Here is a 25,424-nt window from a genome sequence, read left to right as displayed (position 1 = left end):
GGGCACAGATGTGAACTAGATTACCACACACTCCCCCTAATATTCTTCTTCTGCACTCTCTCTCTCTCTCTCTCTCTCTCTCTCTCTCTCTCTCTCTCTCTCTCTCTCTCTCTCTCTCTCTCTCTCTCTTTCTCTCTCTCCCTCCCTCTCTCTCTCTCTCTCTCTCTCTCTCTCTCTCTCTCTCTCTCTCTCTCTCTCTCTCTCTCTCTCTCTCTCTCTCTCTCTCCTGACCACAAAAGAAAGAAATCATTGAGTTTCACCCTTTTTAAAAACACTCCCTCCCCTTCTAGTAGTCTCCAAATAGGGGCACAGACTTTCAGGTTCCCAATCTTTGTTGGAAGAAGTGAAAAGAGGTTTAAGGCAGGCTGATTATGTGCTCCACTTATCTGCCTTTGAATGGAAAAGTAAAGAATCGAGCTTTGCACATTTGTCCAGGCACATGCATGGCTCTAACTTGTGACATGGCAGAAGATTCTGGTGAGTTCTGTCAGTTTTTGGCTTTGTGAATTCGATTTTATTCATGTTTCTACCTTGAAAAACAAAACATGTCCCGATGCATATGGCAGAGCTAGTTTATGCATTTTTTTCTGCATTCATGGTCTAAAAAAATCAAAACTGACCACTGACTGACTGCATGATTCATTGCTTTAGTGATTTGTGTAAATTATCCAGTTTTAAGTATATCCTGTTACTCATGGTAAAAACTATTTTGTTTACTTTTTGCTTTCGGCACAAATGATGAGTAATTACAAAAATTATCTGTCATTTCATAAGATTACATTAAGCCAAAAACTGTAAAAGCAACTTTGTACTTTCCATTCAAAGAGACTTGTGGTGGCTTATTTGCATAGTCTTCAAATATTGCAATTTTGCAAATGTTTCATCTGCACTGATGGATGTCTTTCAGCACAGGGTGAACATGAAAACTTCCAGACACTTGGCATTAATACTGAAGGTTAATTGTGCCTTTATACTGAGCATTAGACTTTGTTATCATTAAAAAGATACTGCATTTCCTCTGCTTTGAACTGGTTTGGCATTTATTTTTGGAATTAAACAATGCTACTATTAAAGATTCCTGAAGGAAACATAAAGGTTAAAAGTGCTGTTTAAATGGGCTTTTATTGTTCCAATAGTATCATTTAAGTGTCTAAAATGTTTAATTGTTTTTTCCGTTGTAAAAAAAATTACAAGCTCTGGATTGGCAGTGCGGGCAGTTGTGTGGGATAAAAATGAAGCTGCTAATCAAATCAAGGCATTTGTGCCATTGTTCATTCACATTGTTTATCAGTACATCTAAAAATTATGTCTGCACATGACTGCATTATAGGTTCACAAATAATATGCATCATTCTAAGATATGAAAAATACTGTTTTAATATTTCTCATTTCAATACATTTTACACACTAAGTCTTAAGTTAAAAAATCCTGCAAAAACATTTCAGTGAGAGGCACTGAAAGTGAGAGGTGAGAGGCACAGATGCTCTTGATGATACTCGTTTACTAAAGGAACTTGATAAACACTGATAGTGTCTTTGTTTACTTTAAATGTAAAAAAAAAAGAACAGATTTAATAGGATATAGGTACCAATGACTTATAAAAATATTTTATTTGTCCCCGAATGCAGCAGAACCTGATTTCGCCAAGTGCAACATGTTCCTGGATCAACATCTAATAGAAGCTTTACTTAAGATGCAAAATTGATAATAAGACTTGTTTTCAGGGTACATTATAGTTTATTTTAACACAAACCTCTCTAAATTTAATATATGTTCTTTGTAAGTTTAAATATCTGCAGTTTTGCTTGTTTTCGTGAGTATTTGCTTTAAATACTCACAAAAACAAGTCAACATTTTATTTATTTATTTAACTTTTTTAGATTATAAAACCATTGTAAAAACGTTTTGGTGACATAGTGGTGGCCACTGTCCACTATACATATTGTTGAATCTATGAAAAGGAAGAGCGTCAGTATTAACAAAAGCCTGTGTGATTGTATTATCTAAAATGGGACTCACACTTTTTCTTTGAAAGAGTGAAGAATGAGAGAGCGAGAGCAGTGGAGAGCACTCATCCTTGTACATGCAAGACTAAACAAACAGCCTCCCTTTCTCAGAGGGTCATGTGCTACACCTCAGGGCCCTCACATAAATGAATGTACTCACTACACACACCAGCAGGAAGTCCCCCACCACATGCTCCGGAAAACCCAGTAAAAGTGACTGGTTGATTTAACTTTCACAGTACAGTTGGCAGACAGTGTAGTTTCACAAATAAAGAAACTTCTTTCATCCCCTGACCTCTCAATTATCTGTCACATTTTAACCTAAGTTACAGGAAATCATTTGAAGATATGTGTAATTTTCTTTTTAGTCAGTTTGGTATCTATAGTATAACATAATACAATATAATACCCATTTTTTGCACACACATATACTGTTTATTCATTAATATTTTTATTTAGCAAGGAATGTGTTAAATTAATTAAAAGTGACAGTCAAGACTTTTAGATTGTTACAAAATATTTTTTGTAAAAAAAAATGCAGTTCTTTTGAACTTTCTATTCATCTAAGAATTCTGAAAAAGAAAAGTATCACAGTTTTAAAAATGCAAAAATCAGCATATTATAATGATTTCTGAAGGATCATGTGACACCGAAGACTGGAGTAGTGATGCTGAAAATTCAGCTTACCGTCACAGGGACAAGTGACTATATATGAATGATATAATAAAATCATATATAAATTATATATTAAAATAGAAAAGCGATTTTAAATAGTACAAATATTTTACAATATTACTGTTTTACTGTAATCAAATGAATGCAGCCTTAGCGAGCATGCAAGACTTCTTTATAAACACGTTAAAACTATTTACAGAGTCAAAACTTTTGAAGAGTAATGTATAATTTCACTTGAGGAGACTTAAGAATCAGACCTTTTAGGGATTTGAGCTTCTGTTTATTTCTTCACAGATGAGGTCAGAGCTCTGCAGCAGTGGTGATTGTGTGGAAAAGCTTTGAGAGGGTCAGGAGGGACCTCGCATTTCTCATCGCCTGGGTTCTCATCCATCACTCCATCAAGTCCCAGGTCACAGAGGTTATTCCGGGACTCTTCTGAGTCATGATGAGGCTCCACTCAACACTGAGCACTTGGCTTTTCACACTCCTAGTGATGCCAGTCTACTGCCAGAGTGGCGATGATGGAGAGTTGGGATCAGGTGACGTCTCCAGGCCTGTGGTCACTGGCAACTCCTCTGCTCCAATCTTCCATGCAGCCGGGGATGAGCCAGACAGAACCAGGCCACTTTTTCAAACTCTGGCAGAGACGGAAGGCGGCGACTGTTATGTCAACTTCCACACCGGCCAAGTCATGTCAAGACGGTTACGAGCTTTCAGAGAGGAAGTTACTTATCTAAAGGCTCTTCAACATGGGAACCAGGCAGTGATGGAGAATCTGGTCCAGTTTGTTGGAGCAGAAATGGGAGATCAACGGTATGAGGAGGTTATCCAAGAAAACATTGTTGGAATCAGGGAGGATCATGTGAGCTGTGAGAGTGTGGTGACAAAAGCAGCAGAGGAGATGGAGAGTCAGCTGGAGGGAGACGCACTAGATGCTTCAGCTGGAATTCAGAAGTAAGATGAGCTGAATCCTAATAAGACATAAGTCATATCCTCTTATCTTCCAGGCAAAGCTCCAAGACTTTTAAAAATGTAAAAGGCAACAAACTTGAATAGGGGGAATATTTGATGCGTGGGAGAGAAAATTTTTAGTCAAAATTATGTGATTTGGTTCTCACAGATAAGAAATGGTGATGGAAGATCATAGGTCATTATTTTATTATTGTATTTTAGGAATTATTTTATTTAGATTTTGTGGATGCACCAGTATTAAAATGGTCAATATGAAAATCGCTAAACTAATTTGTCTGATACTGTCACATGATCCTTCAAAAATCATTATAATATATGCTGATTTGCTGCTCAAGAAACATTTCATATTATTATCTATGTTGAAAACAAAATATTTTTGTGGAAACGATTTTTTGAGGATTGTTGGATAAATAGGAAGTTCAAAATAACAGTATTTAGGCCTATATGAAATATAAATCTTTAATGTCTTTAATGTCACTTTTGATGTAATAATTTCTATTTCTAATAATTTATCATTCAAATTGTGTAAAGAGTTAAAGTTAATTTCTAGACCACTCACTAAATATTGCAACTTAAGAGTCAAGTTGCAAGGCTGCATAATACAGAAACACTTTACAGGCAAAATATAGTAAATACGTAACCAAGTAAAACTGTTAAAAAGATCCTAAACAAGAAATATATGCTTATAAACACAGTGATGATTTGCATAGAAACATAGAGCCTCAGACTAGCCACAATGATGCTGCTTTGATTCTGGTCTCTGGGTTTTCCATCACCAGCCTGGACCGTTAGGAATGTCAACTTCAGCCCCTCAGAGGCCCCTGGTTTAAGAAAAACTAAACTGAGGCCCTGAGGAGGCCCCTGTTCATTTCCTCCTTCTCCTCCATCCCACTCTCTCTCTCTCTGTCTGTCTGTCTGTCTCGGATTATTACTGATGTTGTGTCTGCTTTATGTCTGTATCTAAGAATAAAAGAGGAGTCCCTTGCCTTTGAAGAAATGCTGCGTACCGCGTCAGACATAGCCACTCGACTGGAGAGTTCTTCAAGAGCCCTGCATGTGGAGATGATCGCACAGCTGAGGAAGAACATGAGACAGCCACGCTAAACTAAATGACTCGGTGGGAAGCCGTCCAACCTGGAAAAATAGATAAAATGTCACTTCTGTATTTATCCACAATGTTTTAATAACAGTGATACCATGTCATCACTTTAAACAGTCTATATATGTTATCTCCCATCCTAACATTGTTTTTTGTGAAACAGAATTACTGTCAGAGGACTGAAACGCAAACTTAATTTTTCCTCTCTTGTCCAATGTTCATTTGTGAGCCATAATGAAAACATAATGGCTCCGTGTACAAGGAAATTTAAAAAATTGTCTTGGCAGTGAAGTGACATCTTAAAAGAATATTCTCTTTCCAAGTACAGACAACCCCGCAGCTATGGTCTGGCTGTCTTGGCGCTAGGGAGCAGATGGTGAAAAGACTGTATGAGGGTCTGGAAATCAACAAGCATGAACTCATATACATTGGAAAGAGAAAGCAAGGCGGAGAAAGAAAAAGAGAAAAAAATATCACAGTGATGTCACTGAGGAATAAATGAAAACGTGACTTGGCAGCTTGGAGCCAGAACATAAAGAAACAGATGAAGAAAGAGTATGAAATCTTTGCGACCAAAGAATGTTAATTTTCAGAGTATTAGTCAGTTGTTGTCACTTTTGCTGTATGCATATTTTGACCCAATTCTGAGTGTATGCTAGTATTTGTATGTTCATAGATACAGCCTGTGTGATTGAATGAATTACATGAGCATTTTATACTTAAATAAATACTATTGATGTCTTGATGTGCCATTGTTTAAAATTATATTCACATAAATTCAACTCTGTAAACGAATAGCAGGGTTCCCAGAGTCATGTACTGTAAAACTGTTAAAAACAAAAACAACAACAACAACAAACAAGTAAAGCTCATGGAAACTTCTATAGTCAATATCGATTTTCAAGTAATTCCTCAGCTATAAATTGCTCTTTTGTGTGTGTAAACTCTTTAACTGGATTAAGAATAAAATCCAGATATAACAAATTGCAATAAAAGTCACTGAAAAGCCAATCGCCTTACAATTTACAATACAGAATTGTAACAATTAGGCTGCTTATATTAACATGTAAAAATGGCAATGCTATATATTACTGCCTATTTGTATGTCTAAAATATATTTATGTATAGGCTATAAATAATAAAAATAAAGTATAAATCTAAACAATTCTGTCATTAATTACTCACCCTCATGTCATTCAAAACCCATAAGCCTTTCGTTCATCTTTGGAACACAAATCTTTTTGATTATATCTGACAGCTTTCTGTCCCTCCATTGACAGCTCTGCAACTGACACTTTGAGCTTCAAAAGGTTAATAAAGAGATCATAAAAACTAATCGATTTGAATTGAGCGGATGAGTCAATTCAAATTTTCTGAAGAGACTCAACGGTTGCGAGTTTACACTAAGGGCTCAGCCCACCGCTCACCCCTCCCTTTCGAAGAAGCTACCGTGGCGAAAACGGGACAAACATCGTCGTCTGAGACGGCAGAGAATAGCCAGAGTAAACCAATTTTCTGTACCACAGTCCATTATAAACCACATCATGGATAAAGTTTACAAAGCCATAGTCAGGTGAGGATCAAGGGTCTTAATACGTAATATAATAATAGTAATTAGTTGATTGTCTCACGAACGTAAACCAGCACATTTCTCCCCACATAGAAAACCCATATTACAGCGAGGGAGAAGAACCACATGAAACTATGCAACTATATATTTTTTCTAACAGGGTAGTAAAAGTTTAGCTGGCTAATATGAGCTGTTACTGTAGCTGAGCTGGTTAAAGCGTTAAGCCTTGTTTATACTGGACGCGTCCGCATGAGCCCAAAGGTGCCCAAAAATAACGTGATTGTAACAGCGCGCGCCTCCGCATCCCCTAAACACCATTTACTACACACATTAGGCTTTTTTTCTCTGATTTTGGAAACTCAATCGACTTAAAATGCTTCCAAGATCGACGGGTTGGTGATTCCTGTAACTGTTTTACGGTCAATGACAAGAGTGCTAATCAGCTGTCTCACGAACGTAACCAGCACATTTATCCACACATAGCAAAGCCATAACACAGCGAGGTAGAAGAATAAAGTTACATGAAACAATCCAACTACATATTTTACACCACTGACAAGGGAAAAGTCATTACTCATGGTGTTTATGGCTAGCTTCTAGCTTTCTGCGGCTTCGCTTTCAAGGTAGTGACGAAACGCGCTCTGTAACGCTGTTTGTTCGCTTTCGGCTACGGTAGAAACATGACGTCTCAATATGTCGACCTTCATAGAAGGGGATTCCCGCGCCTATGTAGATATAAATGCCTCATTCTAAGGTAATAAAAACATTACGTTTTATTAAGTAAGTTCTTTATACACCACTGAACACATAGTTATGGATGTCATATTGCATTTCTGTCAATAGATACTCAAATTTTTTACACATTGCACCTTTAACTAAACCTGCTTGATGGTCAGAACAAACCTCTCGCGAAGCTCAAACTAGACTGAATCTCATTGGTTCCCTGAAACATCAAGCAAACATGCTTGAGCTTTTGTTTACCACAACTGATTAATGTTAAGGCTATGTGAATAAAAGCCTAAATTCCATCTGTTCATCAATAAGCGATCTTGTCTCTTCAGAAAATTTTGGACTAATCCGCTCAATTCATATGGTTTGGTTTTACGATCTTTAAGTATGAACTTTTTAAAGTGTCAAAGTGTCAGTTGCATATATATGTCAATGGAGGGACAGAAAGATGTCAGATTTAATTTGTGTTCCGAAGATGAACGAAAGTCTCTAATTAATGAAAGAATTTTCATTTTTTGATTAATTATCCCTTTAATAGTCCTATTGTCACGATTCCGTTCTGTTTGCTTTTATTTTGACATTCAATTTTGTTATTTGACTATTATTATTCCTGCGATCTCCTACGTATTTGTAGATCATTGTGATAAATGATCTGTACAGAAATACAATATAATTTGTGTATTATTAACATGTTACTTTAAATGTGCTGGGCTCTTTAAGAACGTCTGTCTTCGTGTTGCGCATGTACGGAACACACACACGGATGTGGGCGGTTGAGAATACGGGATCGTGTTGACAAGTAGAGCTGTTAAATAAAAAGCATGAGGATCAGACTGCAACTAACGTTGATGCAATACAGCCATTTTCCAGCAGGTGGCGCCAAAACAAGAACAGAACAACATGATTCAACTATAACCAATTGCAGAAATTGCGGAGGTAATCATGCAGCAAAGAAAGAAAAATGCCCTGCTTTCGGACAACAATGTCATAACTGCAAGAAAATGAATCACTACAAGAAATGTTGCAAAGCACGCAGTCAATTTGGTCAGAAGAAATTAATCACAGGAAAGCAGTCCATGAACTTGAGGTAGACAAACCCCCTGACCATGATGACACCTTTTATGTTGATGGCATTGAATTTGACAAGTGTGTCAACGTTGTTAACCCTTACATGCCAGTGCTGGAGGAGGGGTTTGTCACTGTACACATAAACAAAACTGCATTTGAGATGAAAGTTGACACTGGGGCAAAATGTAACGTAATTTCACAAAAGACTTTCGAACAAATTGCCAACAACGAACGGCCAGCGAAACATTCTAACACAGACACACCTAACCTTGTAGCTTATGGTGGAGCTAAAATTGAAACGAAAGGCTTGGTCTCATTGCAATGTAGCCTAAATGGGCAAAATTATCCACTGTCATTCTTTTTGGTGGATAAAGATGTTCAACCGCTGTTGGGATTCCGTGCATGCCTTGACATGGCGATCGTTACAATCAGCCCAGATGTGCATCATGTCAGTATGGAGGGCAGCACCGGAGATATTCTTACAGAGTACAAGGACTTATTTACCGACCAGCTCGGAGAACTTCCAATTACATATTCTATGACAGTAGACCCCAGCGTGCAGCCAGTAGTTCGCCCTGCTCATCGCATTCCTCTGGCAATGCAAAGCCGTGTCAAAGCAGAACTGGACCGCATGCAGAGCCTTGGCGTCATAACGGCAGTCTCAGAGACGACGGATTGGGTTTCGTCCATGGTGGTTACAAAAAAAGGACAGGCAAGAAATCCTATGCACCCTATCGGATGTCAGGAGCAACCGAATTTTCCCTGCTAGACGCAAAGAGCTCTTTCTGGCAGGTACTGGCAAGTCCTCCATGATGACAACATTTAGCACTCCATTTGGGCGCTATAGATTTCTCCGTATGCCCTTTGGCATTAGCTCCGCAAGCGAGGTGTTCCAGCGCTCAATGGAGCAGCTCTTTTCAGGGTACCCCTGTGCGATTATTGACATCATCACCGGAGGTCGCAACCCTGCTGAACATGACATCAACCTGAAAAGGGTTTTGAACAGAGCACGTGAGATCGAACTCAAGCTAAAACCTGTCAAATGCAAATTTCGGCTGGACCAAGTCAGCTATCTGGGCCATATCTTTACAGGAGAAGGCCTAAAAGCAGATCCTTCCAAAACAAAAGCAATTTCTGAGATGCCAGCCCCGAAGGATGTCCTTGCATTACAGCGCTTCCTCGGAATGGTAAATTATCTGGGGAAATTTATCCCAAACTTCAGCGACATTGCTGCGCCCCTCAGAAAGCTGACACACAAAGAGACAGTATGGTGCTGGTACCAGCAAAACCAACAAGCATTTGACACCCTCAAGTCATGTTTGTCCACTCCACCTGTATTATCATACTACGACGTGAAGAAGCCAGTTACGTTAACCTATGATGCTTCCAGCTTCGGGCTGGGTGCTGCATGCATGCAGGAGGGAAAACCAGTTGCGTATGCGTCTCGCACACTCACAGACACAGAGACACGGTATGCACAGATAGAGAAGGAGCTGCTAGCCGTCGTATTTGCCTGTACAAAGTTCAGGGACTATGTATATGGGATACCTACACTCGTAGAGACGGACCACCAGCCCCTGGTAACTATTTTGAAAAAATCAATCCACGCAGCTCCTGCACGATTGCAGAGGATGATGCTCAGGTTACAGTGCTATGACATCACCCTGGTGTACAAGAAGGGTAAGCTCATGTACCTTGCAGACACCCTATCTAGAGCTCCAGACACTCAAGTCCAACCAGACACTGAAAATGACACATTCGAGGTCATGTCTATCAACTACATTTCCACTGCTAGACTGGGGGACCTCAGAAAGCATACGGCGGAGGATGATGTGTTACAGGATCTAAGCTCTGTGATTCAACGAGGTTGGCCAATTAAAGAACATGGCGTGTGGCCCACAGTGCGTCCGTACTTTCCCTACAGAGATGAGCTAGCTGTGGAAAACGGAATAGTGATGAAAGGCCACAAAACCGCCATTCCTCGCTCATTGCAGAGAGAATATATCGAAATAGTCCACAGAGGCCACCCAGGGCTGGACGCTACCAAACACCGAGCAAGAGGTATCATTTTCTGGCCAACGATGACGGCTAACATCACGGCAGAACTCCTCTCATGCTCAGTCTGCAACAGCACAAAGCCCGCACCAACAAAAAGAACCATTAATACCATACACAGTTCCAGACCTGCCTTGGTCCACAGTGGCAACAGATATGTTCGAGTGGCATGGACAAAATTATCTGGTGCTTGTGGACTCATACTCGGGTTGGTATGAGATTGACTTGCTCCGCAACATAACGTCATCAGCTGTAATCATGAAACTAAAGAGGCATTTCTCAGTGCACGGCACACCCCATACACTCATTTCTGATAATGCTAGTCAGTACACGTGTCAGCAATTCAGAGACTTTGCCAAACAGTGGGACTTCATTCATGTCACCAGTAGTCCAGAGTACCCACAGTCGAATGGCCTGGCAGAAAGAGCGGTTCGCAGCGCAAAACAGCTGATACAGAAATCCCACAGACATGGCACGGACGTGTTTCTTAACCTCCTGAATCTGAGAAACATTCCTCGTGACCCAACATTGGGTTCCCCTACACAACGCCTGTTGTCACGACAGACACGGTCAGCCATTCCTGTTAACTCTAGACTGTTGGAGCCAGCCCCAAAACTTACCAAGCAAGTCACTGCACAGCTTCTTGCAAAGAGGATGACCCAAAAGCGATACTTCGATACATCAAGTCATCCTCTGCAGCCATTGGCAGAGGGACAAGTTGTTAGAATGCAAACGCCAAAAGGATATGAGCGCCTTGGCACGGTAATGGTGAACAAGGAGCCTCGCTCATACACCATCCAATGCAATGGGAGAACATACAGGAGGAACCGACGCCACATCCTGCCTGTAGCAGAGCCCCCCCCCCCCCCCCCCCCCACCCCATCACGGCTCACCCCAGAAAACACTGACTTTCAAAGCACCACTACCCATACAGAGGACTTTGTTCCCCATATACCGGACTCACCACAAACACACCTCCCATAACCAGAATCCACACCTACTAAGTTGACAAAGAACACAGTACAGTCTCCCACTAAGGTTAATAATGCACCTTACATTACACGTTCAGGTCGCATTTGCAAGGCGAATCCAAGGTACCAACAAATGGAGAATTAGTGACACTCGCTCTGGTTCTTATTCTGAGTGCCGGATAAATGTGTTGATTAGGCTCATTTCCATATTGTCAGCAACATTCTTTATTATGTGTTTTCTTTGTGCATATAGAGATCATATTTTGATCTGCATCTGTTGTTTTGCATTTGTACAGTTGTTCACTGCAAAGGATACATTGTTACAAGGGAAGTCATTCATGTTCTTGGATGTGTGATCAAGTTAATTTCATACTACAAAGTGATCGTTGTTAAATATGTTTATTCTCTTCTACGATTGGTAGTTCAGCTAAAGGAAAGGGATGTAGATCGTTGTGATAAATGATCTGTACAGAAATACAATATAATTTGTGTATTATTAACATGTTACTTTAAATGTGCCCCCCTGTTTTGTTGGATATTCCCTTATTCGTGCGTGCTGCCGCTATTCCACTATCCATAATCGGTTCACAGAATCTTTCAGTATTCCGGTCCTGTGTGTTTAATCAGCATAGATAGCCTACATGTTATTATGAATAGATTCTACTAGAGTGTCCGTCTCTTGAAAAAATAAATAAATAAAAGATGCAAACCCTGCGTAAGTTGCACCGAATTCTCCCCGAGTTCTCGCTTTCCTTCAGCTTTTATTCAGCTACCCTGACCTCTAGCGGTTATAAGATGCAATAACATTTTAATCACTTTAAATCCAAGGTTTGTCCCAGAAAGATTTTTCCCCCAAGTTTGTGATACGTGTTCGCGCACGTATCCATTAAATGTGTGTTCATTATACTGTTATGTATAAAGAAAAAATGACATTTAGATTAGTTGCTAATTGGATTTGAAATCGGGTCACGCTCGTGAACTTGTGATGAGGTCCCTCCCTCCCTTTCTGCCTGACATGAAAGTGGATGGGCGGACTGAGAGAGAGATGCTCAGTCTGGAGTAAACCCTGGAAACAGCAGGAGCCAGGTCATGAGTGCATCTATGCATTTATTGACACAGATGGAGTTACTCTGGGATATATCTGCTTCTAAAAATTCTTATTTTTGGATGCATATGGAAATAAATAATACTTTTGCAGCAGGGAATCTGTGTTCCTGATCTTCAGCTGAACAGGTGCGCAAAACTTAAGCTCATCGTCGTGCCTTTCACGTAGAAGTGCAGGAAACGTCGAGTTTGGTGAAATATGGATAAACACGAGATTTGTGCAACTTAAATCGAAACATATTTATGAAAATGCCAATTCTGCCAGCATTTAAAATAGCTTACACGTGATTTTAAAAAAAGAGAGAAAAAAAAACGAAAAGGAAGAAAAACTTGTGTGAGAGGAGAACATCTCACCCTAAGTAGCCAACAACCACCAGCCCCAGATGTAGAATGAGTATGACAACACAACAGAAAACACAGAAGCCACGAGAACAACTGAATTATACAGAAACTGTCGCGTGGAATTGGCTGTATGATGGAGCGCTTTGAGAAGCAGCGGTTCTTCCTGCGGATTACTCTTCTCTTCACTATCCTATGTGAGTCAAGTAAGTTTCACTTCTCTGTTTGTTTGTTTGTTTTTCTCCACATTTTTCCACAAATATAGCTATTGTTTAAGAAATGGAGAGACTCGTGGAACTGGTCATTAACTGTCTGTCCAAACTGCTTTTGGGAGGTCAAACAGTTGGCATTTGCCCAAACACGCCCATATAGGCTGGTAGAAGCTCTTTGTGGCAGGTCTAAATTGGTCCGTCAACTTAAACCAGTGTAAGGAACTCAGCTTTTTGGAAATATTAATAATCAATAATATCTTGTCTCCACATTTTTCGACAAATATAGCTATTGTTTAAGAAATGGAGAGACTCGTGGAACTGGTCATTAACTGTCTGTCCAAACTGCTTTTGGGAGGTCAAACAGTTGGCATTTTCCCAAACACGCGCATATAGGCTGGTAGAAGCTCTTTGTGGCAGGTCTAAATTGGTCCGTCAACTTAAACCAGCTAATAGTCACCCTGGACCAGAAACAAAAAAGTTCCTCTTAAGATAAATTTAAGTATCATAAAGTTTATATTTGTTTGCTTTATGCGTGTCTTATACTGTTTTCAATGTGTTTTTAAGGTGGTTATCTTAAACCAGCAAATCATCGTGAGGGGTATACCGTATACGAAGGGGTACAGTGTAGCCATTTGGCTCTCACATCCACATTCAGAGATGTGTAGTATAGGCATGAGAATGGCACGCACGGTGTTGCCAGTAAAATGAAACGTCCTCTCCACGGCCAAGTGTCCATATCGCTTAAATCAAGGCAGATTTATTGGGCTTGCTCATCACTATGCGTTTACGCTCGCACACTCTTCAGTTATGTGTCCGCTCGCTGTCAGCAGCTGCTGGACTCCTGATGAATGAATATCACTGCGGGCATCTGACACGACACCACCCGATTTCTCGAGCTACAGCCGGATGCACTTTGCCACCGCTATTTGCATCGGGTTGGCTTAAGAACATCCCCGCGCTTTGGAAAGTTTCCAGAGTTGAACGGAGATACACGAAGAAGCGGCTTGCCAATCAATTTAAGGTCATGTCCGAGGCTTTGATCTACTATAGTCAGACTCAGTAGACTGTATAGTCGAACCCTGGAGAGTCTGCAGAACTGACGCAGGCGTCACCGTTCCAAACTGGAATTCTGATCGAGGCTATAGGATTCTTACGTTCATTACACAAAATAAAACATTTCTATAGTAGGCTTTTGTTATAGGCCTACTTGAGAAAAAAATATATCATTTAAACGTTGCACAATGTGTGTGTGTGTGTGTGTGTGTGTGTGTGTGTGTGTGTGTGTGTGTGTGTGTGTGTGTGTGTGTGTGTGTACAATTTTCTATTTACCATTTTTATAATTTTATTATCAAGTTGAGACAGTTAGGAGACAATTAGTGGAAATCAAGACGAGATGATAAAAAATATTGTAACAAGTGTAATGTATGGACAAAAATTTATGACAATAATTGAAAAATAATTGCAGTGTAAAAGAAGGATTCTCAATTTTACATCATTTTGTTTATTGTTATGACAATGGTGAGTAATAAAAAGTTTATTTTCGTGGATATATTGTTAAAAAATGGAATCATAATAATATGATGATTAAAGATAAATAGTTCTTTAAGAAAACATCTGCACATTTTTACCAATTAAACCATACTGCCGGTTGGTTAATGAACACCTCTTTTATTTTAAGCTATAAATGGATCATTTGGGTTATATGTTTAGATAGGTTGTTTTCTTCTAAAAAATATAAAATTCCTGCCTCAGACCAATAGCTTTGAACCGCATGGCCTGGCCATAATATGCTTTAAAAAAGCAAGAAATGTGCCAGAGGTGAGAAAATATTTCCCTCCCCATCTGCAGGCCACTGACTGTATTCGTTGGCTGTGGTTGGGTTTCACATCATGTCCCACTGTGCTAATGCCCTGTGGTGCAGACCCTAAATCTGACTAGTTAATGGCATGTTGTCATTCGCCCACAGTGTGACTCATTGTGCCAGCATGACCCATGGGAGCTCACTTCACCACACAGCAAATTAATGTGCTCAGAGAGCAACTCCAGCCACGCTACAGTACTCACATAGCAGGCCTGACACATACTATCTGCATTGTCCTCAGGGTTCTGTGTTAATGAGTCCTCAGACCTCAGCTCAGAGATGAGACCGGAGTTGGCCGGCTTAATGGTGTCTACGCTCTGCTCTGACCTACATAGGTGTCAACCAAAAGTGCAGAGATTACAGGGCATCTCCTCCTGGAAAATGAAGAGAATCAATCTCATTCAGTTAGCCACACTGGCCAACATATTATTAAAAATTGTTGGCTTTTTCACATATCAGGTGTTTGAAGCAATGTTCTTGAGATAGCTTTTTTTCCATAGTATACTGTAGGTCTAAAGGAAAACTTAAATATAGAACAGTGAATAGTTATGGTTATCAAGCACTGAAACTTTTCACTGTTTAAATCACTCCGCTTGTCCGTGTTAGCAAATTCCAGACAGTCTGTCACTCGTTTTTGCATTTAAACATTTAGACTCATTAAAGACTCATTGCAGTGATATAAAAAAGGGCTAGAATATAAATATATATATATATATCATTTTATTATTATTATTATTATTATTATTATTGAACTGTTTTTAAAACTACACTGTTACTTTTATCAATGACTCTGGCGGTTACAAAAATAATACTGCATGACAAAAATCAAGTCCCGCCCTACATTTCTTCTTGTCTGAGGAGCCGTTTCACTTGGATATACGTCACAATAGGGAAGAAAAGACTATGGCAACTTCCAGTTTTTGCTGACTTTAAATACGGGAGTGAATCCTCTAAATAATTGTTCTGTATGAATACGGAACACAACTCACTCCCGAAGGTACAATGATTGACACTGTGGTAACCATGGTAAATTGACAACCGAATTTAGCAGCAGTGTGTAGGCCAGACAAACAACAGAAAAGCAGCATAGAATGCAAAAATGATTTGTATTTCTGCAACATATTTGTATGATAGGCTATAGTAAGAGTAACTTAGTAGGCTTGTGATAAGAGTTTGATATTTTGAATGGGTCATTGAATCATTTACTCAACCAATTCCTTAAAACACACTGATTAACTCAGAAATGAAACACCAGCTGTGTTTTGTGTTGCTCAGAGACGTGCAGGGGTTCTTTGTTCCGAAGTATCTTCATTGTTGGATCAACAACAGACAAAGTAACTAGCAATATTGTTGCCTAAAATGTAAGTTACTCAATATTAACTTTTCATTGTGTAGGTAACATTACACTGGCAAATCATGCTGTTTCCAGCTGGGATTACCTGTGGCACTCAGCAGATACTGTGCCGTTGATTTTCCGAAACACAGCACTCTTGCTCGTGTGATATTGCTTGAGTTTAAGCGTGTGAATGGAATTCATCTGGAAACATTTTTTAAGCAAATCCATTACTGCCAGTCGACGGATGAGAAGTGCTGGTGCGTGTAATTATATATGATTAGAGAAATGAATGAGAGTTAATCCCCTGATGAAGCGCTTTAATACTACATGCTTTACTTATTTAACATGCAAATAGTGCGTACAGTGAGCCCTAGATAAATTAATAGACTCTCTGTCCTATTAGTTCATTAATTATTTATAGTCTAGCTTGCTGAATTCACACTTGCTTTATGATTCGTCATGCCATTCTCAAATCTATTAGAAAACTTTCAAAACTGTGAAAACTGCTTTAAGCTTCTCTACCACTGGGGATGTTTTGTAGTTTACATATGTGCATAACTGACATTATATGATAACAAGCTGTGGATAGGACAATAAAACAATATGAGTTGTCTTCACTGCCTCATGATTGTGTGTGTTAACCAGGAGTCACATGGACACAGACTATATGAGTTATGTAAAATTATTTCTCACTATATACCAAGTCTAAACATATCAAGAGTTTTGTTGTTGTTGTTCACTAAAAAGTTGCAGTATTAGATGATCATGAAATGTTACTAGTCTTATAAGATATATTATTATATATTGGATTTTATTTTGAAACATTTTATTTTGACAAATCTAATATAAATAATTTCTGTAAATGTTTTTAAAAGTTTAAATGTTTTTTCCACTGACAGTTTCTTGTTGTGAGAGGACTCACTCACATGCTGAAGATGATCTCTTCAAAAAGCTCTTTGATGGCTACAACAAGTGGTCAAGGCCTGTACCAAACACCTCTGATGTTGTCATTGTCAAGTTCGGTTTATCTATCGCCCAGCTAATTGATGTGGTAAGGTACTACAGGCTATATCTTGAAAAAAGGGAATAAAAAGTGGGTCAGTGGCACCCAAATTATCATGATTTCAACATGTTAACACCTGAAAATTCCTACTATTGTACTAACTATGCTATATTATATAGGACTTACATACATATATGCTCATGTGACTAAATGTGTCTAAAACTTGTAAGATTTTTAAAAATGTTTTGAATTTAGAAGAGTTAAGAGTAAGACTCTTAAGTTGCATTTATTTGATCAAGAACAATTTATTACAATTTAAAATATATTTTATTGTATTATATATTTTAAAATGTAATTTATTCTTGTGATGGCAAAGCTGAATTTTCAGTGTCACATGATCCTTCAGAAATCATTCTAATGATTTGCTGCTCAAGAAACATTTCTTAATATTATCAATGTTGAACACAGTTTGTATGTTATAAATGCTTAATATTTTTTGTGGAAACTGATACTTTGACTATAAAGTTCAAAAGAACTGCATTTATTTGAAATTGTCACAGTGTCTGGTTTGTGTTCCCTGGGTTGCCACTAGAGGTCCTCGTTCTCACGGTGTCTTTCACGTTTGACTTCATTTCCCAGCATTCTGTCTGTCACTCATCAGTTCATTGCACTCAGCTGTTTCCCATCACCTTGTTAGTTTGAGTGTATATATACCCTGTCTGTTTTAGTGTTTGTCACGGAGTCGTTGTTATTCGTCACACCACTTTGGAGGTCTGTGTTCTTGCCTTTTATTGTTTTGATTCTTGTTTATGGATTGCCTTTTGGTTTTGACCCCTGCCTGGACTGGTTTTATGATTTTGGATTACCCGAATAAACTGCTATTGGATCTACCCCTGTTTCCTGTGTGTGGTATCGTGACAGAACGACTCCGTCACGATGAATAGATCCAGCAGTTCGGGATTCCATAACCCTTCTCCTGTGTATGGGGAAGGAAGGGGACCACAGAGAGGAGGTTCGCAGGTCGGGGAGGAAGCGCCTCGACTAAACATTTTTCAATGTTTTGGCTTATGGGCCCAGCAGACTGAGGAAGCAGCGGCGGCTAAGGCTTCAGCGAACTCGTCCATCAGAGATGGTGAGTCGTTTCTGGGGACTCGTCTGGCAAAGTTCTCCGGAACTCGGGGAGGTTGCAGGGGAGGAGGTGGTCGACAAATTCCACGACACCATCCTCCGCCTTTCCATTCTTCTGATCCGGAGCCGCCGGACTGGTCCAGTACAAGATTCTCACCGCTGGTTCCACCCCGCACAAAGTCATCATCGTGGGGCTCATCTACCACAAGGTCCTCACCACTGGTCCCGTCCAACTCAAGATCCTCGCCGCTGGTTCCGCCCAGCACAAGATCTTCGCCGCTGGTCCCGTCCATCTTAAAGCCCTCGCCACTGGTTTCGTCCAGCCCAAGGTCCTCCTCACCACTGGTCCTGTCCAGTCCAAAGTCCTCGCCCCTGGTCCCGTCTAGTACTGAGGCTGCAGCTCGCCATCAAGGACGGAGGAGGAGGAGAAGGGCCTCGTATCTCCCCAACAACCCGGTGGTCCCGAGTCCGGTGGTCTCAGTTCCGGTGGTCCCAGTGCCGGTGGTCCCGAGTCCAGTGGTCCCGAGTCAAGTGTCTGCTGTTCCTGAGCCTGAGCCAGTGTCTGCTGTTCCAGAGCCGGAGCCAGTGTCTGCTGTTCCAGAGCCAGAGCCAGTGCCTGTTCCAGAGCCGGAGCCTGTGTCTGCTGTACCTGAGCCGGAGCCAGAGCCAATGCCTGTTCCAGAGCCGGAGCCTGTGTCTGCTGTACCTGAGCCAGAGCCAGCGCCTGTTCCTGAACCAGTGTTTGTTTCTGTGTTTGTGTCTGTTCTTGTGGCTGTTACAGTTTTGGTGTCTGTTCCTGAGCCGGAGCCAGTGTGTGTTCCTGAGCCGGAGCCAGTGTGTGTTCCTGAGCCGGAGCCAGTGTGTGTTCCTGAGCCGGAGCCAGTGTCTGTTCCTGAGCCGGAGCCAGTGTCTGTTCCTGAGCCGGAGCCAGTGTCTGTTCCTGAGCCGGAGCCAGTGTCTGTTCCTGAGCCGGAGCCAGTGTCTGTTCCTGAGCCGGAGCCAGTGTCTGTTCCTGAGCCGGAGCCAGTGTCTGTTCCTGAGCCGGAGCCAGTGTCTGTTCCTGAGCCGGAGCCAGTGTCTGTTCCTGAGCCGGAGCCAGTGTCTGTTCCTGAGCCGGAGCCAGTGTCTGCTCCTGAGCCGGAGCCAGTGTCTGCTCCTGAGCCGGAGCCAGTGTCTGCTCCTGAGCCGGAGCCAGTGTCTGCTCCTGAGCCGGAGCCAGTGTCTGCTCCTGAGCCGGAGCCAGTGTCTGTTCCTGAGCCGGAGCCAGTGTCTGCTCCTGAGCCGGAGCCGCCCGAGGGGTCTTCACCGCCCTGGCCGCCCGAGGGGTCTTCACCGCCCTGGCCGCCCGAGGGGTCTTCACCGCCCTGGCCGCCCGAGGGGTCTTCACCGCCCTGGCCGCCCGAGGGGTCTTCACCGCCCTGGCCGCCCGAGGGGTCTTCACCGCCCTGGCCGCCCGAGGGGTCTTCACCGCCCTGGCCGCCCGAGGGGTCTTCACCGCCCTGGCCGCCCGAGGGGTCTTCACCGCCCTGGTCGCCCGAGGGGTCTTCACCGCCCTGGTCGCCCGAGGGGTCGTCTGCTTCGCCCTGGCCGCCCGATGGACTGTCAGCTTCGCCCTGGCCGCCCGATGGACTGTCAGCTTCGCCCTGGCCGCCCGATGGACTGTCAGCTTCGCCCTGGCCGCCCGATGGACTGTCAGCTTCGCCCTGGCCGCCCGATGGACTGTCAGCTTCGCCCTGGCCGCCCGATGGACTGTCAGCTTCGCCCTGGCCGCCCGATGGACTGTCAGCTTCGCCCTGGCCGCCCGATGGACTGTCAGCTTCGCCCTGGCCGCCCGATGAACTGTCTGCTTCGCCCTGGCCGCCCGATGGACTGTCTGCTTCGCCCTGGCCACCCGATGGACTGTCTGCTTCGACCTGGCCGCCCGATGGACTGTCTGCTTCGACCTGGCCGCCCGATGGACTGTCTGCTTCGCCCTGGCCGCCCGATGGACCGTCTGCTTCGCCCTGGCCGCCGGCTAAACCATCACCCCCTGTTTCTGTTCCCTTCCATGGACCTGGCCCCCCATCCCTCCCCCTGATCCTCCACCGTTCCACCTCCCTCCTGGTCTCTTGTTTTGTTTGTTTTTTGTGGGTCTTGGAGCGTCTGGTAGCCGCTCCGTAGAGGGGGGGTTATGTCACAGTGTCTGGTTTGTGTTCCCTGGGTTGCCACTAGAGGTCCTCGTTCTCACGGTGTCTTTCACGTTTGACTTCATTTCCCAGCATTCTGTCTGTCACTCATCAGTTCATTGCACTCAGCTGTTTCCCATCACCTTGTTAGTTTGAGTGTATATATACCCTGTCTGTTTTAGTGTTTGTCACGGAGTCGTTGTTATTCGTCACACCACTTTGGAGGTCTGTGTTCTTGCCTTTTATTGTTTTGATTCTTGTTTATGGATTGCCTTTTGGTTTTGACCCCTGCCTGGACTGGTTTTATGATTTTGGATTACCCGAATAAACTGCTATTGGATCTACCCCTGTTTCCTGTGTGTGGTATCGTGACAGAAATAGAAATCTTATTATCAATGCTGACCCCAAACTTTTGAATGGCACTGTAGTAAACATACTACTATTTTGATGCTATTACTATTATACAACTACTACTTTGTCAGCTTGCAATAGAGATACATTGAAGAAAAAACTGAGAAGACTTGTCCCTGTCCCTGTCTTTAGTGTACACAACTTCAGACTTCCATTCATTTCAAACCTTTAAATATATATACACTTAAAGTGCAGCCTTGATCAATATTGGGGAACAACGGTCAGTTTTGGCCCAAGGCATTTAAAGCTTAGTATACTTATAATAACAATAAATAACAAAATGCCGGTTGTTGTTTGTTTAGATGTCATGAAATATTCATTTAATAGAGGAAGTGCCAGTAACACCAACTTTCTACAGTAAATAGCCATATTAAGAGCCCTAAAACCTTAGCATCTTGATGAATTAGGGGACATGGTCCTTAAAGTATCCAAGTCCATCAGAAGATTAAATTTATAAGGTGTTTGTGACCTGCTGAACCATAATCTTTCTGCTGGAGCAAACCCAGCATCCTGATTCATCTAATACCCACTGTCCTTCCTGCTTTTCCTCCTCCGCAGGATGAGAAGAATCAGATGATGACAACAAATGTCTGGCTAAAGCAGGTATGTTTGGCAGGAAAGTTAATATGAGGAACGGATAAATTTTTTTTTTTAATATCTGGCACCATAAATAAGAGCAAAGTTGGTTAATTAATAAAATGATTATAATAATATCCTCAAATTGGCAAATAATGGTGGTAGACATTTTGTAATGAATTAGTTTTCATTTATTAAATATTTGTGACCTCTATCTCAGGAGTGGAATGACTATAAACTACGCTGGAAGCCTTCAGACTATGACAATGTGACTTCTATCAGGGTTCCGTCTGAACTTATCTGGGTCCCGGATATAGTCTTGTACAACAAGTGAGTAACAATTTATCAAAGCTAAACAAAACTCAGCATGAATTCCCACAAGTTAAATGCAAAGAAATCAAGCCAGAGCGTAAAAGGGTGTTTTAAATGCAAAGTCGGAAGCAGTGACATGATCTATAAGGTGTACTGTATGTAATGCCATTGGAGTTGCACTTAAACTGAAATGAACTCACACGTATGTTTAGACTACCACCTACTGTTTGAGTGTGGTAACGTAGAGGCAGTTCATACACTGTTTACTGCTGGATCATTATTAAAATATGGGAACAAATCTGTGCTGTCTGAAAAAGATTTCATAGTCAGGAAACTCCATGTGAAAGGGATATGACATGACATTGCTTATAAAATAATATGAAAATAGCTTGACTATATTGTTTTGCAAATTATTTATTTATTTAAAGCATCATTAATCCTGTTATTTATCTTTTATATATGTGATACAAATAAAATAGAAAAAATAACCAAAGTCTATAAAAATCCTATAATCAAAGTGTGTTTTATTAAAAACATCAGCTATTGTTACTGTCATAGCTGCAAAACCATGCTGAAATACCTCTCGTCCCCTTCATCTGGTACACCACATATGCATTTATATATTACATCACATTAATTAATTAATATTGCTTTTATTTGATCAGTTAAAAGTCTAAAAAGGCCTATAACCAAACTGTTTATTTAATGTAAAAAAAAAATCCAAATGGTTTTGGAAAATAATAATACAAATAGTAATAAAACATCACATCCATTGTAACAAACATCGTATCTGCAAGCATAGTTTTTAATTTCTTCAAAGCAAATTTAAAAATGTGCCACATTAATCCTGCTGAATTGTAGATGCATGAAACGATTTTACCACTTTTCCTGCAGTAAAGCGGCAACTGCTGAAATAAATGTTGTTGTCCTTTTCAGTGCAGACGGGGAGTTTGCGGTGACCCACATGACCAAAGCCCACCTCTTCCACACAGGTAAAGTGCGCTGGGTTCCACCTGCCATCTACAAGAGCTCATGCAGCATCGATGTCACCTTCTTCCCCTTTGACCAGCAGAACTGCAAGATGAAATTCGGCTCGTGGACTTACGACAAAGCCAAGATCGACCTGGAGCGCATCGAGAACACGGTGGACTTGAAAGATTACTGGGAGAGTGGTGAGTGGGCCATCATCAATGCAGTTGGCACCTACAACACCAAGAAGTATGATTGCTGTCATGAGATCTACCCAGACATCACCTACTTCTTCATCATTCGCCGTCTCCCGCTCTTCTACACCATCAACCTCATCATTCCCTGTCTGCTCATCTCCTGCCTAACCGTGCTGGTTTTCTACCTCCCGTCAGACTGCGGAGAGAAGATCACACTGTGTATCTCAGTCCTCCTCTCCCTCACTGTCTTCCTGCTGCTCATCACAGAAATCATCCCGTCCACCTCGCTCGTGATCCCGCTCATCGGCGAATATCTGCTCTTCACTATGATCTTCGTCACCCTGTCCATCGTTATCACCGTCTTCGTGCTTAACGTCCATCACCGCTCGCCCAACACTCATAAGATGCCCCTTTGGGTTCACTCGGTCTTCTTGGATTTGATCCCACGGTGGCTGTTTATGCGCAGACCTGCACCGGACAGCCGTCGCAGGCAGAAACTCCTCCTCCTGCAGCGGCAGGGTCAAGGAATGACGCCCCGGGTGCTTGGACCGGCAAACACAACTCTCAGTACATCTACTAGCTGGTTCAGAGGGGAGAACTCTGGGGAGGAGTCCCGCAGGCGCTTCTGTTATAAGGACTTGGAACTGGGGACGCTGTCCTCCGCAATCTCACTTTCACTCCAAACTGCTTCGCCGTGCCCTCTTGGCTCAACTCCACCTACTCTTCCGAATTTCAGTCCCTCCCCTAGACTGGAGATGGGCATGGGTTCCAGGCAGCCCAGTGGAAGAGCTACTGTCACGAAGCGGCCCGACAACCTGATAGCAGAAAAGCCAGGGTTTCCTCTGTCCCCCAGTGTCCTGCAAGCTCTGGAGGGGGTCCACTACATAGCAGACCACCTGAGAGCAGAAGACGCTGACTTTAGTGTAAGTTTCTTTCAGATTTCCGAGGTTTGTAATGCTACCGTTCAAAAAGTGTTGGGGAGAGCAAGAGTTTATTATGGTTTTGAAGGAATTCTCTTACCAGGGCTGCATTCATTCGATCAAAAATACAGTTATATTGTGAAGTATTACAATTTCAAATTTGATTTATTCCTGTGTTGTCAAAGCTGAATTTTCAGCATCATTAGCCTACTCCAGTTTTCAGTGTCACATGATCCTTCAGAGATCATTCTAATATGATGATTTGCTGCTCAATAAACATTTCATATTATTATCAATGTTGAAAACGGTTTAATATGTTTGTGGAAAGTGGAAACTATGATGCATATTTACATCAGGATAATATCTTTTATATGATACATCAAGTATAATATAAAGTTAAAAATATCTGCATTTGACAGAAATCTTTTGTGACATTATAAATTATGATGCATTTCACATATAAATCATCCTGCTCCTAAACTTTTGAACAGTAGTATAACATTATAATTTAAATATTTTTCAATTTATTTTGTTTTAATATTTAGTTATAAGATAAATTAACTTTTCCCATAGCTTTCAAGCTACAGTAGATCTATCAATCTAGGCAAAGACCTATTAACTATTTCAAACGTCCGAGAAAGGATTTGTCAAGTCAACATCAAAGTTTGACTCCAACTTTTGTTTTTCTAGTTGTGTTACTGCTATAAGAATCCACTCATTTGTCTCATCTCTTCACACAGGTAAAAGAGGACTGGAAGTATGTTGCTATGGTAATAGACAGAATCTTCTTATGGATGTTCATAATAGTGTGTTTGCTGGGCACAATCGGGCTGTTTCTCCCGCCCTGGCTTGCAGGCATGATCTAGAAAACACTTCAGTGAATACATTTGAACAATAAGGACTTCTAACTTATGGGCTTCCACTGGAAGAACCAGCATGGGGACACAACGCCAATCCTAGCAGGGATATTTCCCCTGCATGGGGTAAGAAAATGCATGTTTGACATCAGGAATGTGGCACCAAACGCCTGATTTTTATTTTTTTTAGGACAGAAATTGAGAGGAGATAAGCTTGTATATGAAAAAGCTTGTATTTGAATGTACTCTATAACCTTGAATATTATTGTCCAAATTAAAAGTGCCAACTGGACAAGATACACGTTGACTTACTTTAATCAATTACACGGTTGGTGTAACGGTTGCGGTTGGTATTTCTCATATCTTGTTACTGTTCATATCAAGTAATGCACACTGAAAAGATATGTGCCATCAGTCTATGGTATCAGAAACATTTTCAGTGTTTGGCAACAGTTTGGTAACCAACATAAAATCTATTCTTTTGTGTTCTGGAGAAAAAAGAATGTCATAAAGATTTGGAATTATGTGGGAGGTTAAATTATGAAAGAATTCCTTTAAAGGGGCTGGCTATATGTAAGAATTTGCATGTATTAATCTTGTTGTATTTCCAACATGCGAACAGCTTGTAATGAAGAAAAAAGAAAAAAAAAGAAAAAGAGAGACCTTTCCCGACTTCCTAGTCTGTTTATAAAAGTCTTTAGAATTGACTGATTTTTTATGTGAAGGTCTTGGTTATTTTTTGCCAGGAAAATCAAAAGGATGTGTTTACCCCAGAGTGACTCTCTTCCGTTCTGACACATGAAACAAATGCTAATACAATGTCCAGGATAATGCCGAAAGAGCCATGCTAAGAAACGGTGTAATATAAATTATAGTCTCACATAGCCA

General features: G+C 41.4%; 2 protein-coding genes across 4 annotated transcripts; both read left to right on the top strand.

Annotated features, from left to right (window-relative positions):
- Positions 1 to 326: 326 nt before the first annotated feature.
- LOC143729563 (uncharacterized) lies at positions 327 to 5,915 on the top strand. Of its 2 annotated transcripts, XM_077220873.1 has the most exons (4): positions 334 to 477; positions 2,977 to 3,636; positions 4,620 to 4,771; positions 5,082 to 5,915. In XM_077220873.1, the coding sequence occupies exons 2-3, from the start codon at positions 3,125 to 3,127 to the stop codon at positions 4,756 to 4,758; spliced, it is 651 nt and encodes a 216-aa protein (XP_077076988.1). In that variant the 5' UTR covers positions 334 to 477; positions 2,977 to 3,124; the 3' UTR covers positions 4,759 to 4,771; positions 5,082 to 5,915. The 2 variants fall into 2 exon arrangements, with proteins under 2 accessions (XP_077076987.1, XP_077076988.1); XM_077220872.1 differs by having other exon boundaries at positions 327 to 477; positions 4,620 to 5,915.
- Positions 5,916 to 12,154: 6,239 nt separating this feature from the next.
- chrna2b (cholinergic receptor, nicotinic, alpha 2b (neuronal)) lies at positions 12,155 to 24,831 on the top strand. 2 transcript variants are annotated; one of them, XM_077219998.1, is made up of 6 exons: positions 12,155 to 12,795; positions 16,898 to 17,049; positions 21,264 to 21,308; positions 21,502 to 21,611; positions 22,530 to 23,682; positions 24,420 to 24,831. In XM_077219998.1, exons 1-6 carry the CDS (start codon positions 12,723 to 12,725, stop codon positions 24,543 to 24,545), a joined length of 1,659 nt encoding a protein of 552 aa, XP_077076113.1. In that variant the 5' UTR covers positions 12,155 to 12,722; the 3' UTR covers positions 24,546 to 24,831. The 2 variants fall into 2 exon arrangements, with proteins under 2 accessions (XP_077076113.1, XP_077076114.1); XM_077219999.1 differs by having other exon boundaries at positions 12,191 to 12,786.
- Positions 24,832 to 25,424: the final 593 nt, after the last annotated feature.

This window comes from Siphateles boraxobius, unplaced genomic scaffold (genome assembly GCF_051911475.1).
Source record: "Siphateles boraxobius isolate OS27281-9 unplaced genomic scaffold, OSU_SipBor_1 8, whole genome shotgun sequence".
In the NCBI taxonomy this organism is placed as follows: Eukaryota; Metazoa; Chordata; class Actinopteri; order Cypriniformes; family Leuciscidae; genus Siphateles; species Siphateles boraxobius.
The sequence above is the reverse complement of the archived record's forward strand: the minus strand, read 5'-3'. Positions and strand labels throughout refer to the sequence as shown.